Raw genomic sequence first — 13,544 nt, 5'->3', positions numbered from 1 at the left:
ACTCCTGAAGATAATATTTGGCTCCTCAGTTGCTAAATGCTCAACTCTGCTAGTCGCTAACTTTGGTTGTCTGCAGTTTGGTGCTGGGCAGGTTTTTCCAAGTTTAGCCGTTAACGACTATGACAGCTGTGGTAGTGAACCAACAGTTGCGGGCTGGAATCAAAACAATGAGCTGAAAGATGCTAAAGTGCTTTACAGAGCTGAGGATAACTGCAGAGTTGGGTGATAATTCTCTGTGGGTTCATCGCTACAAACGCTCCCTTTCCCATTTCACAGTCATTTGACCCATTGTTGTATAATATTATAGTTCCTTTTAGTAAGTGTCAAGTGAATATATAGACATATGTACATTTTGGTAGTATAAGTGTAATATTAAATTCATGCATACATCTGCTAATTAGAAGTTTGCTGAGGCATGCTGATGGCAGGGCTGCTGTGTAAGTTGTAACGCGTTTATTGTTGGGACCGTTGACTAGTATGGGAGATTTTGTAACTTTGCTCATGGTGTTTCCAAAGCACAGACAGTATTTATGCTTTGTGAATGCTTTGCTTCTCTCCAAGTGCAGGTATGCAGGTTTATGCATGGATGTTTTCTTTTGTAAAATATGACAGAGAATTGTATTTGTCCCTTTTGCAGTGTTAGTGCGTACTATGCTTCCTTTCTCTCTGGACTGGGAATGCACAGAGGGCATTTACTGAGACAGAACCTGTAAATACTTTGTTTCTCATCAACTGCAGGGAGGTTATGCTGTTGTCATTGTCTGGTGTTTGCAAAAAACAAACAAACAAACAAACAAAATAAAACCCTGCCTCACCTGAAAACGCCTCATGTCTCGAGGGTTCCCTGCATTCTTCAGGCAGTTCTGGTTGCACTTCAGGAAGAACTTGAGGAAGAACCTGCAGATGCAGATGCAGAGAGACAGAGAGAAAAACAAATGAGCTAGTGAAAGAGCAGCTGTCTGTTGTTGATAGTCCAGCATGAGCTACTTCAACAAAACAACAAACTACAAATAAAACAAATGAAACAGCAGTGGCAGACAAGGCTCATACACTATCCCACCCTCATCCATCAGTTGTTTATGACAAAGGCAGTTTTCTATGTAAAAACAGCTCCGGGATATCGAGTAAGATGCTACCTTGTATATATCCATCTCCGAGTTGCTGTCACAGCTTGCCATAAACTCACCGGAGCAGACGCAACCCCCCACCCCCCAGCTGCAGAGTCGTGTGACGGAGGTTGTGCTGTAGCTACTATGCAGCACAGTGTTGCCATTCCTGCCTCTCTCAATCTCAGTGTGAGAGACCACATCAACAGCACCTGCCATGCATTATTAATAGGCTGAGATGGCAAGTATGGCTACCCACATCAATACTTAATGAGGGAGGGAGGGAGGAGGGAGGGTCGAAGGAGTAAAGAGGGAAGTGTTGGGGGGGAGAACCGGAGGCCTGAAAAGCAGAAAGGGGACGGTTGACAATATATTCCCCAGCCCCACCCCAAGGCCTGACAACTTCTCCTTCAACTGAAACTACAGTACTGTACATATCTCTACTCTCTCTTCTGCTTTGTCTGTCTCTCTGAAAAATAAAAGAAAAAAAAAACTATATCAAATGAACCGCAAAAATAAACAGCGCCGTGTACAAATAAACAGGAACCCTCAAAAGGGGGGAAATAAAACTACAACAAACCCTACCTCCTCCTCTCTCTTTCTCCACCTCCTCCCTTTGAGGTAGCTCAAAGAAGTGCTGACAGCTGAAACTGCTTACAATACAGATCTCCACCAGCCAGAGAGAGAATCACTCCTTTGCTCAGCTTTTCTTTCATATGTCTTATTTTCTACCCTCTGTTCATTTGTTATGGCTAGGATTCTGCACTGGGCAGCGCGTTTGGAGCCAACTGCCTTAGATATAATCATGCACGAAACAAACGCATCACACACACAAATACACACACACACACGCGCTCACATAGAGAGATATGTCAAGAGAAACACAGTAAGCAGCAGCGTGCCTTGGACAATTGCTTCATCTAGAAAAAAAACCCCAACAACAACAGAGCGAAGAAGATAAATGGACGGACCAGAGTTCTGTCTCATTTCAAGGGCCAGACTACTGCTGTGCGCATTACAAGCATCTGATGTAACACAAGAACTCGTGAATTTATCCCTGACAACTTTTAAATGCATGACAGCTGGTTAGTGGTTAGACGCTCTTCTTCAAGTAAAGAAGAAAAAGCCTCTTATGATCTGAATAACAAACTGTCTTTCTCTGCTGCTCTCTCTCCCTCTTTTTTCTTCTGCTTTGTTTGTGTTCTGATTTACGGTCTCGCTGGAGCAAGAGGCTAACTCTGAATGAGAAGGAGGGGAAGGAAAAATAGAGAGAGAGGGATGGAAGTAGAAAAGTGAGAGGAGAAAAATGATAGAAAGATGGACAGAAGGGTCGACGTAGAGAGTATGTGAAATTCGAAAGGAGAGACAGACCACCCTCCTGTATATTTTAGAAGCTGTAGGCCAATATCTCAATAATTCATGAAGCAGAGCGATGAATTTTTTTTTTTACTGTGGCTGTTGGACCCCAAAGGCTGAGGGTCTCCCAACTTTCTTATCTCCTCGAGGTCAGAGAGCAGCCTCGCAGACAGCTGTGGACTACATCCACCAAAAAACCCCACCTTCCTCACTGCACCTCCTGTTTAATTCATCTGCTCTTTCCCCAGCTGTCCTTCTCCTCCTTTTAGGAGGTATTCATGATAGACGGATGATGAATAAGTGGATAGAGGAAAGTTAGGGTCACCAGAGTCAGGGGTGACCAAATCAGGAGGTTAAATATTATAGTTTGGTTTGGGGAGAGGAGCAAGAGGAGGGTGAGGAAAAGGAAAAGTGAGAGTGTGCTGAGATATTGAGGGCGAAAAAGAGATGAAGGCCGTAAGTCAGAAAGTCAGCATGCTTCATTCACTTTGCCATATACCAGCGTGTCCCCTCCATCTCCTGCACGCGTGGATCATCTGATTCATTATTTACATGACTTAAGGTGTCTGGAGTCAGTCGCATGGAAACATTACAAAACTGTCGCATGTTCATTCCTCAGTGCTCTATCTCATCTCCCCGGGAGCTGTGGGACTGGAATCACCGCTGCACACATTCATGGATCAACAGACTGTGTGTGTGTGTGTGTGTGTGTGTGTGTGTGTGTGTGTGTGCGGGGGTGGGTGGGGGGGTAGTGCGTGTGCAATAGCAAAGAGATTACCATAAGGATTTATGGGTAATCTGATTGACAGCTGACCAGTAATTATGGACAGATAGATAGATTTTCTCTGTTCAGCTCTCTAATATCATATTTTCCTTGCTTTTTTTAATCAATGATCAAGATAATTTATTGACAATTGTTGCTCTGTTAACTTTACAGCAGTGGTTCCCAACCTTTTTTGTCACCCCCACATCTGATGAGCTCTGGTACCTGAGTATTACAGTATTTCTTTCATACAATTAAAGTGTCTGAAAATGTCACTTTGGTCAGGTTTGAAGTATCCATTTCTTTCAGCTCTACTTCTCGGCTCACTTGCTAACTAGTGTGCATGCCTTAAATGCGTAGGAAGTATGTACTGGGCAGTCAGGTGACACAAAATGAACTAAAGATTTGCGTCACACAAGGTGTAATCCTATATGGATGTTTATTTTCCTCCTAAACACAAATAAGTGGATATGTATTTTGAATCCAATCATAATTTCTAATTGTGTTTTTAATTAGCTACTCCATGATGTTTCCATGTATCCTCCTGACAAATACTATACACAATGCTACAACCAGTTTTTAAAGCAGAAAACGGTAAATGAAATCAATAAATGAGTTGCCAAAGTAATATTTCATTATTTCCAATGTGGACTCTATACCCATGACACAGAGGTCAGGTTGGTACAATTTTTGGAATTTAAAAATCTTAGGAGCAACTGTATACATAAATTACACGTGTTGTTTTTGAAGGCATTTTAAGTTTTTTTAGACCGAAAAAAAGAAAAAAAGAAAAGAAAAAGAATGCTTTAGAACAGCATTCAGATAATTATGTGGTGTGATAAAATGTACAGAATATTGATGTGGTGAGATAAAATGTACAGAATATTGATTAAAAGTTAACTTAATAAATTGTGCGAAAATTGTTAAAAATCTAACATTTATGTGGGGAGCCATTTTGACTCCTCAGTATACCTTATATTCTGGCCTCGGGCCTTGCATACAGTGTTTTCAAATTCTTTCTTATGTCTCAAAACTTATCTCAAAATATAAATTTTCAGTTAATATAGACAATATTTTCTCTTATACAAATCCTTGTTTTGATTACCCCTCTACCTTGTTTGTATTTGTGACTCTCGCTGGTTTAAAGCTGTTTTACTGTGTACACTCCACAACCACAAATATTACCAAGGCAAATTGCTGTGCTGGCCGGATTAAATGAAATAAAACTATTTCGCTCTCACGTAATTACCCCCAAATCCAGGAATGGCTGTGGAAGTGAATTTGTGTAAATAACTGCTTGGCCTCTTGAAGCCTCATGGCATAAATTTGTAACAGCGAAAACGAACGAATAAACACATGCAGCCGGTCGCCGTAGTAATTTAATGATCTCACACTTTCATCATATCATAACGGGCATTATTTGTCACTTTGGAGCAATTAAACACAAAATCACCCTCTGCCCATAAAAAACAAAACAAGGAAAGCAATTATAACACAACTTTTAAGTAATCCCTGTAGCATCTAAATATTATTACTGTGGTGATAAAGATTGTCTATGCGATTAGCTAACAGCAAGGAAGCCTCCGAGGGACAATTCAGTTATATTTTCTAATAATTTTCCTACATTAGCAACAAATGAGGTAAAGAGTTGTTTTCCCTGTCAAATGTAACATGGATAACTTTAGAACTGTGTGGTTTTATCTTCCTGGGTAGTTCTAGTTTATTCATCTTTTCAGTCTTTTGTTACATGTAGTTCAGTACCTGTTTGTACCTCGTTTTTTTATTCTTTGCCCCTCTTCACTCTGCTCTCTCGGTTTTGTTCTGATGCCGAGGCGCTGTAAAAATGGCTGTGGGTGATGCCATAACTCAACCCTCTCCTCTCCCTCTCCCTCCATCCATTTCTGCCGTACAGATCATCTCCAGAAGAAAAGCACTGTGTCTGGCTTCTAATATGCTTCATGAGGTGTGTAATTCACTGTGCTCCGGAGGGGAGCCATTTGTCTCGGGGGTTAACTAAGTGACACAACAGCACTTCCCCATGCCTGTTACCACCGTGGGACATGTTGAACTAATCTAGGCAGGTAGAGGAATGGAAGATCTTGCACTTCAGCAATTAAGCATTAAGATTTGTTCAGGAAATCGATCCTAATGAAGTCAGAGACAAGTTCAAATTAAGTGTAACTATTTGTAAGCAAATATAATGTAACAGTGGGAAAAAAAGGAGTGACAAATAGACAACCAAACTAAAAGTGAAGTCTGGCGCTCTCAGAGAACCAAATATCTTCCTGAACTCCTGCTTTGTGTGTTTTCTTTTCCTCCCTTTGTGTTTCATTTCTCATAGTCTTTCTTTTCTCTGCAACTCTTTCTATTGCTCTTTCCGCCATGCATCACTGACACTTCAACCAAGAGCCTGACTGGCTTGTTTTCATGGTGACCTGTCTCCCGGCTTGCAGTATATGTTTGAGCGTGGAAACACACACACACATACACATGCACACATACACACACTAATTTAGGGAGATTTATGAGGGGGGTCTTGCACCAGGAGCCGTGCAGGCTGACCCCAAGGGTGTAGGGGGGCACTGGATGGGGGAGGAGGGCCTGGCTCCATAGGGGGGGAACATTAATAATCCAGAACCAGGTCTGTCATTGGGCCTGGCCCTGGGCCTCGGACACCAGGCTATAACAGACAGTGGCCCAGTTTACTGGGAGAGAAACATCCAGTTCTACATGCCATACTAATATCAGATAGATAGATAACTTACAAAACATAAAAGAAAACATGCAAAATCACATATCGAATATCCAGAAACATGGGGGTAGACAGACCAAAGGGAGACCCACACACACACACACACACACACATTTCGCTCCATTACTTTGGAGTGCTACTCCTTAAAGTAGCAGCGTGCACCTCTATATTGCCCTCATGTCTATCTTAAGTGTCATGATTTATTCAAATAGAACATCTCACTGCGCTGAAAAATTCATTTTCAGCTCGCTCCGTGCATCGTCCCATCCTCCTCCTCGTCTGTATCTACTCAATGCGTGTGCATGTCATGTCAGCAGTATTTTCCCCCGTTGTTAAATATTTCTCAGAACAAATGGACCCTGGAGGAGGGAGACGGTGGGTCAAGGGAGATCCGCGCTGCGCCTTCACCGCTCAGGGAGAGGCCCCACTTGGGGGAGATCGCTCCTCGCTTCCCCTGAAGCCGGAGCTCCAGTCCCAGCTTGGGGACAGAAGTCCCAGAGACACTTAACCAATTGTGTTTCATCCATTTCATCCAAAAAGGATCATTCAAAATTCAACTGAGAAATCGTTCAACGTGCATTGAAAGACAGGCAATGAGATCTCTCCTGCATGGGAACAGCGTAGGAGAAAGCAGCACTGGGTTCAACAACTTGTAGCCTGATAAGATCACTACCTGTGGCCTGGCTTTATACCAGAGCACAGGGGAAATAATGCAACCAAATAAACATCTGTGCATGTGTGTGTGTGTGTGTGTGTGTGTGTGTGTGTGTGTGTGTGTGTGTGTGTATGTGTTTATCAAAGCCATGACGAATAAGAGGCTGTCTGGGTGATGGACAAGCTTGGCAGGCGGTGCTGATTGAAACACTTCCTCTGTCGGGGCCTGGCCCATTAATCTGATGGAGACAGAGACAAAGAGAGAGAAAGAGAGAGAGAGAGAGAGAGAGAGGGAGAGAGAGAAAAGCTCCAGGCCCCCTGACCACAGGAGTAATGAAGGGTCCTGGTCCCTCTCACCTCAGCGCTGTCCTGCCATGCTGGGACGCTCTGCTACCCTGTCCAGCCCCAGCCCTGCCCTCATGGGACTGACCAGTGAATAATGGCCCTGTCATCAGCCTGGGTAGATGCCGAAGGGTGTGTGTGACCGCGTGCTTTTGCCCGCCTACGTGCCTCCCCGCGCAGTCATTTACCCTAACTGTTCTCCTCTCTACCTTAGTTGAAGACTGATGTATTCATTTTGAATAGTGTTGATTTAAGCACATGTTAAACTTAATGCATAATGCATCGACTATATATAGCTTGATAAAGAGCATTGTGTCAACCTGAGACCAGCCCCATACATTGTGGGGATGAATGTGCCGCTTGCAAAAGTTCTTTCTTTTTGTTCCATTTAAGCACCGTATTAAATCATAACTATGACTGTGAGTGTATACAAGCTCAAGGTTATGTTTCCAAATGCAGCAGGATCAGAATTCAGAAACTTAATTAGTGTGCTGTGTTTGTTCTCGGGTGAAAAGTTGTTCCCTCCAATGGGTCTTGAGGGAGGACTATGGAAGCAGAGAGAGGGAGAGGCCGAGAAAATGTGAGACAAAGAGAGTGTGTGTGACGGGGCAAAGAGATTGATACTGAACAGAGACGTATGGCTTCCTACAGTGTGTGTTTGTGTGTGTGCATGTGGACATGTGCACATGTGTGTTTTGGCCTTGCATCCCTCTGTGTTTATCAAACATATTACAGCTCCTTCTAGATTTCTCACCTGCACACCCCCAGCCTGCTACATATGGCCCACCAATCACAGAATAAGGAATCATGCATACATTAGCATAGCTAATGGCCTTCCCTCTCCATTTAATATGCAAATTTCCTGAAACATTACTGAATGCCGTCTGTTCTAAATGAATAAATTTGAATCGCAATTAGAATAATCCTTTATAATTAATGAAAACTGTCAATTTTGGTTCATAAGTAATTTGATTAAAGTGGTGATGGGACACTTATGAAGTTCATCGGGCTGCGAAGAGTGTGAACACACACTCACTCACACACACACACACACACACACACACACACACACACACACACACACACAAACTGCATGACAACCAACAGCAGGACCAGGGCTGCATTATTGATGAAGATGATTAATAAACTTATGAAAGTGGTTGTCACACATGCCAGACCTTTTTTTAAAAAAACACACAACTTCTTTCCACTCATTTACCGCCGTGGAGAAACAACAGATCAATCACCCCTTTCTGCCACCTGACAGAGAGGAAAAAGTGAGGGAGTGATTGAAAAGGTTTCAAGGCCTCGTGGTGCTGTGTCAGTGGCCTGTCTGTCCGGTGGGAGACACTGATGGACTGTCGAGGCTGAGAGAGCGCCGCACACACATGTGCCAAGTCATTTCAGGGGGCTGAAACGTTTCCCTGTTGTTTCCCACAGGGGGGTGGGCAGCGATGCTGTTTGCTGGGTTTTATCAGTATATAATAACATGTTACGAGGAGCATATAGTTGAAGAAGAGGGCAGCCTGTCTGGAACTGTTCATCAACATCCCCTTCTTCACCATTAACTCTCTCATGCTGTGCTATGCTGCTACTGAAGCGTATAATGGTGTCACTTAAATTAGGGTCACTCAACTGTGGGAAATTGTTGCAATGTGTGCTGCATCTCTCCCCCTTGTATAGTATGTATATAAACGAGAGCACGCTGGTGTTTGTGCATCAACTCGAACATGAGTGTGTGTACAAGTACGAGTGTGTCTGCATGGCTTCAACCCAATAATAATGGTCCAGATAGTGTAGAGCCTTGCAGACTAATTAGCCATATCACTGAGAAAATAGCAGCCTGCTAATTAATGGGTATTATGGCATTTCAGAAGTCCCTGCTCTAATTGGGAGGGAACTGAGCCTCACATTTCCATATTGCAGTAATACCGGCTTTATCCACCCATCTATCTGTCCGTCTGTCTACCTACTCGGCATGCTTGTTTTTAAACACAATCCTCCACTTGCACGTAGGGGAAATAATTATACTGCACACGCTCACATTTTCAAACGTACCCATACACAGTAATGCACAGGATGTATACATACATACACTGCCAAGTTTTTTCCACATAAAGAGAACTACTTTAACAACAAGAAGGCGAGAACCTCTACACAAAACATTTTTTGTAACCTCTGACCCATTATCTTTTATATTTATTCTGATTAAATATCTTTATATTGCTTTCAGGGAAAAACAGCCTAATGCAAGTGAATTGGTAAGTAATATAATCCATCTGAATAATTCTCTGTATCATTTTGTATGTGTGTGTGTCTCCAAACCAGTTCTCTCTGATACACATGAATACATCCATATCCCCTATAGATTCCTCTTAACCCTATCAGACGGTGGGACAATCAAAATAGATTTGCATTCAAATGCCACATGCTCGGTATCAAATATCAAATCAAGCCAGAGTCACTGAGACAGGCAGACAGTCACCTCCTCCCTGCTTCCTCCACCTCCCCTCTTTTCTCCTCTCAGGGTCCCAGGGACTTCCATTCTCCCCCAGTTGAGCTCTATCAAGGAGTGACAGGCTGTGGCCGGGGCTTGATTGACAGCCTGTTGATGCTTCTCTTTCCACCACACGCACAACCCTCTCCTTCTGCACACACACAGTCTCCATTCGCCTCCACCACCTCCCCCATGATCCTGCACTGGGCTGGGTGTCAGTGATAGCCCCTGGGCTAGTGCCCCGCAGGCTGCACAGCACTATACATACAAATCACAGAGTGTCAGCCTTGTGAATGGGCCCATTTTGACTTTGTCCTTGTAAAGTCAGCCCCCCCCCCTGAAGCGGGCTGCATCTGTATCCTGCCTCTTTTTTACTTTCCCTTTCATTCATATGCACGCAGAAGCAGATGCATGATGAATCATACAAAAAAGGGACAAGTAGTAGGAGTATGCACACACATAAACACGTGTGCACAGAAACACACAGGAAAAATGGTAGATTAAAATGCGGTGCTAATGGGCACCACCTCACAGGAGCAGGGTATAAATACATCAACAACACACATAGACAGTCCACACACACCATAACAGCCAAGACCCAGGGCCTAATCTCACACACTCAACTAGTACACCTGGTTAATGTTAAGAGGGCAGTTATAGTCAATTACATTCCCATATAACGCATAAACCTCCACCCTGCCTGTGCAGGGAGAGTAATTGAAAACAGGCGCAGAACGCACTGGGGTCCAGACAAAAAGTCAACTTCCCACCCCTGACTTTCACATTCACTACATGTGCTGTCTTCCCATTCCATATTCTGGAGTCCTGGGGGTAAATGTAGGGGGAGAGGAAGGGTTGGGTTGCCATTTGGATATAAGGCAGCGAAAGAGCAGGAGGATATGAAGTCATATGAGGTACTGGAGAGGAAGACAAAAGAAGTGGGAAGAGGGAGATTGTGAGGGCTTTGTCTCCCAGGTCCAAGGGAGGAGCAGTTAGGTTCGGGGTGAGAGGTTGGTGGACTGGTGGTGGCGGTGGTGGTGTTCCATGTGGGTGGGGTGGGGGGAGTTAAGGGGGACAGCGGTTGTAAGTAGGAGTCTCAGACTGACAGGTGACATTACCCTGCGTCATGGCTGGAGGGACAGAGGGACAGAGGGCGCGATGGTTATCCAAGCAGAGAAATGTCAACGTCCAGACACCGCTGTGACACGCACGCACGCACGCACGCACGCACGCACACACACACACACACACACACACACAAAGTAGAGCTTCATAGACACAGAAGTACACACAGATCCAGGACAAAGGAGTCTGGAGTCTTTGAGAGCAAGAAAGGCTGGCTACAGTGGGCAGAGATGAAGAGATTACATCCTCTCCATTTAAAAAAAGGAGGAGATGAGAATAAAGAGACAAAGCAGAAGAAAAGGCTAAGAGTCATTGACTGTACTATTACAAATCAACAACCTCGTATTTATTCACGTCGTCTGCTCTTTAAACACAAGCCTCCATCCTTTCGTGAAGTCAGTTCTCTCCTCACATTTGTCCCTTTTCAATCTGTTCTCTGCCGTTTTCATTAAAGCCTAACCTAATTTTGGCAAAGCTTATAAAATGTCCATATTGCTGCTCATTCGACCCCATTGATTTAGTGTTTGGTTAAATATTCACGACTGTGGATGCAATTAACATGCTGTTAATGAATAATTGATCGCATCTTAAGCGGCCATAAAACTCATGCATATTAATTATTGAAACAGGAAATATGAAAAAAAACAACCTTCCTTGTTTTGCCTCAATCAACCTTCTTTCATTTTGTTACTTTAGTCAGGAAGGCCTGTTGAGAGTATTCGAGGGGGAAAAGTGCAGCTTATGAATGTGTGTGTGTGTGTGTGTGTGTGTGTGTGTGTGTGTGTGTGTGTGCGAAGGCGACAGTAGGCAGAAAGCGCTATGAACACTATGCAAATGGCTGCCATAAACACTGCTTTAACAGCTCTTATATGCATTTAAGCTGCCTTTGAGTACATCCATTTAGCTTGTATATACATCTCTCCGTGTGTGTGTGTGTGTGTGTGTGTGTGTCTGTGCCTCGTACAGCTCAGTGTGATGCGGAGTGCAGTGCAAGAGAGCGCTGTGTTGACAGCCTCGGTGTGACAGAGGTAGTAGCTGCCTGTTTTGAGAGGCAAGTGTTTACCAGGAGCGAACACAAGAAAAAACAAATCTAGCGTACATGGGAGGCTTGTCAGTGCGAGACTGGAGATCAGTCAGCAAACAATGAGCTTTCCTCTCCCACTGTGTCTCTACCAGTGTATGGTTCTAGGCTGATGTCACCCCTGGCACCTCCCCGGGCCCTGCTGAGTGGAGAACAATGGTGTAGAGAGGGAGGTGGGGGGGGAATGTGCCTCGCACTGATGCTGCCATGCACCTGTGGTCAGGTGAATATTTGAGTTCCTGATGTGTATGTAATGAGAGCAAAACTGTCTGTCCTTGTGTTTGTGCACAGGTTGGGTGGGGGTTAAATTCATTATCCATACACCCTGCACTCCTAAACCACTCTAAAATGTCTTGACATGAAAAATACATCCCAGAAGCAGCCACACACACCAGGAAAACACCAATTTACATCGTCGCTTGTTATTTATTTAGCGCACAAAAAGCTCTCTGAGGTGTGTGTGTGTGTGTGTGTCTGTGTGTGTGTTACCCCCCTCTATTTCCCTCTCCGGCACCTAACTAACTACTCTGCGATGTTGGTGCCTCGGAGCTAAAAGTGACAAGCCGTCAATTGTGTTCCAATATTAACCCCCCTCTCAATGTCTGTGTGCCCGTCTTCTTCCCTGTGATGTTGGCTTGATCAAAGAAGCAGCACTTTGGCAAAAATAACCAGGCAGAGTGAGATGGAGGACACCATGCTGCTTACAGACTGATGAACGACGGCCAGTCTCTCAGCAAAACACTGTCCTTCCTTTTCTTCTCTTTGTCTTGTCTTTCTCATTATCTCCTTCTCTCTTGGAAAGGCAACACGAGGCGTTGGCTGAGCATGATTCAGTATATTCTATAAACAGTCAGGTGGTAAGTAGTAGTTCGTGGAGTGTATGGTTTACGATTTTATGGAGAGGAAGAGGCTATATGCTCAGGCTTTTTATATGGAGAGGAAGACAGTGCCACCCCTCACTCCCCAAATTTGTTCTTACTATTCTGAAGAGAGATTGAAAGTGGGCTGGGCGGGGATCAAAAGAGAGAAGCAGACCATGAGAGAGATATGATAGAAAGATGCCCTGTGCCTGTGTTTTATCTTATCTTAGCAGGTTCACCTAGCGGTGAGATTCCTCAAACGCACTTTCACTCATCGGCAAGAAGGGCTGAAGGGAAAGGGATGGAGAGTGAGACAGAGAAAGAGAGAGAGAGAGAGAGAAAGAAAAGAGAGAAAGTAAGCACACACATGAAGAGGGAGAGATGGGATGTGGCTCTCTCTCTGTGGCTAATTCTCTGGGTGTGGGAAAGAAGAGCACCTAACACAGGTTGGCCTGGTTTCAGTAATGAGTTTGATTCTTCTCTCTGCCTCCTCAGTCTCACTGGGGACTAAGACTGCATAATAACATCCTCCACACACACACACACACACACACACACACACACACACACACACACACACACACACACACAGGCACAAACAGGTCTATGGGGAGCTAATTATTCTCACCTGTGTTAATTATTGCTGTAAGCCAATCAGAGGACTCTGTGCTAATTAGGCAGTGTTAGGTCTGATTAGTGTTTTGCAGCAGGCCCACTCAAACTGTTATCTACCATACTAGTCCCCTCAGGCGGGAGAGGAGAACAGGTGGAGACTTGCCCTGTGTGTGTGTGTGTGTGTGTGTCTGTGCACTCATCCTTAATAATAAATAACTGAGGGACATCTTAAATTCACAGTAAAACAAAGTCTAATCCGTGTTGTTTCGATTCAAACTTGCATTAAACAAAACAACGCATGCCATCAATTCTAGTCAATTCAACTGGTCTCTACCCTCTGAGTTAATTGGCCCTGTTTTGGGGTCACTTCTTTTATCTGGACAAACAGCCCCT

At 44.1% G+C, this 13,544-nt stretch overlaps 1 protein-coding gene across 2 annotated transcripts in view; it reads right to left on the bottom strand.

The window, feature by feature from the left end:
- Positions 1-13,544, bottom strand: part of ebf1a (EBF transcription factor 1a) — a 55,025-nt gene that overhangs the window by 24,389 nt on the left and 17,092 nt on the right. For both annotated transcript variants that reach the window (XM_038699920.1, XM_038699921.1), the window contains exon 7: positions 816-897. In XM_038699920.1, the coding sequence (XP_038555848.1) occupies positions 816-897 (82 nt within the window). The remainder of the gene's footprint in view (positions 1-815; positions 898-13,544) is intronic.

Source organism: Micropterus salmoides, unplaced genomic scaffold, assembly GCF_014851395.1.
Source record: "Micropterus salmoides isolate LMB-PRFRI ecotype aquatic unplaced genomic scaffold, ASM1485139v1 Ms_hic_scaffold_5, whole genome shotgun sequence".
Taxonomy (NCBI): domain Eukaryota; kingdom Metazoa; phylum Chordata; class Actinopteri; order Centrarchiformes; family Centrarchidae; genus Micropterus; species Micropterus salmoides.
The sequence above is the reverse complement of the archived record's forward strand: the minus strand, read 5'-3'. Positions and strand labels throughout refer to the sequence as shown.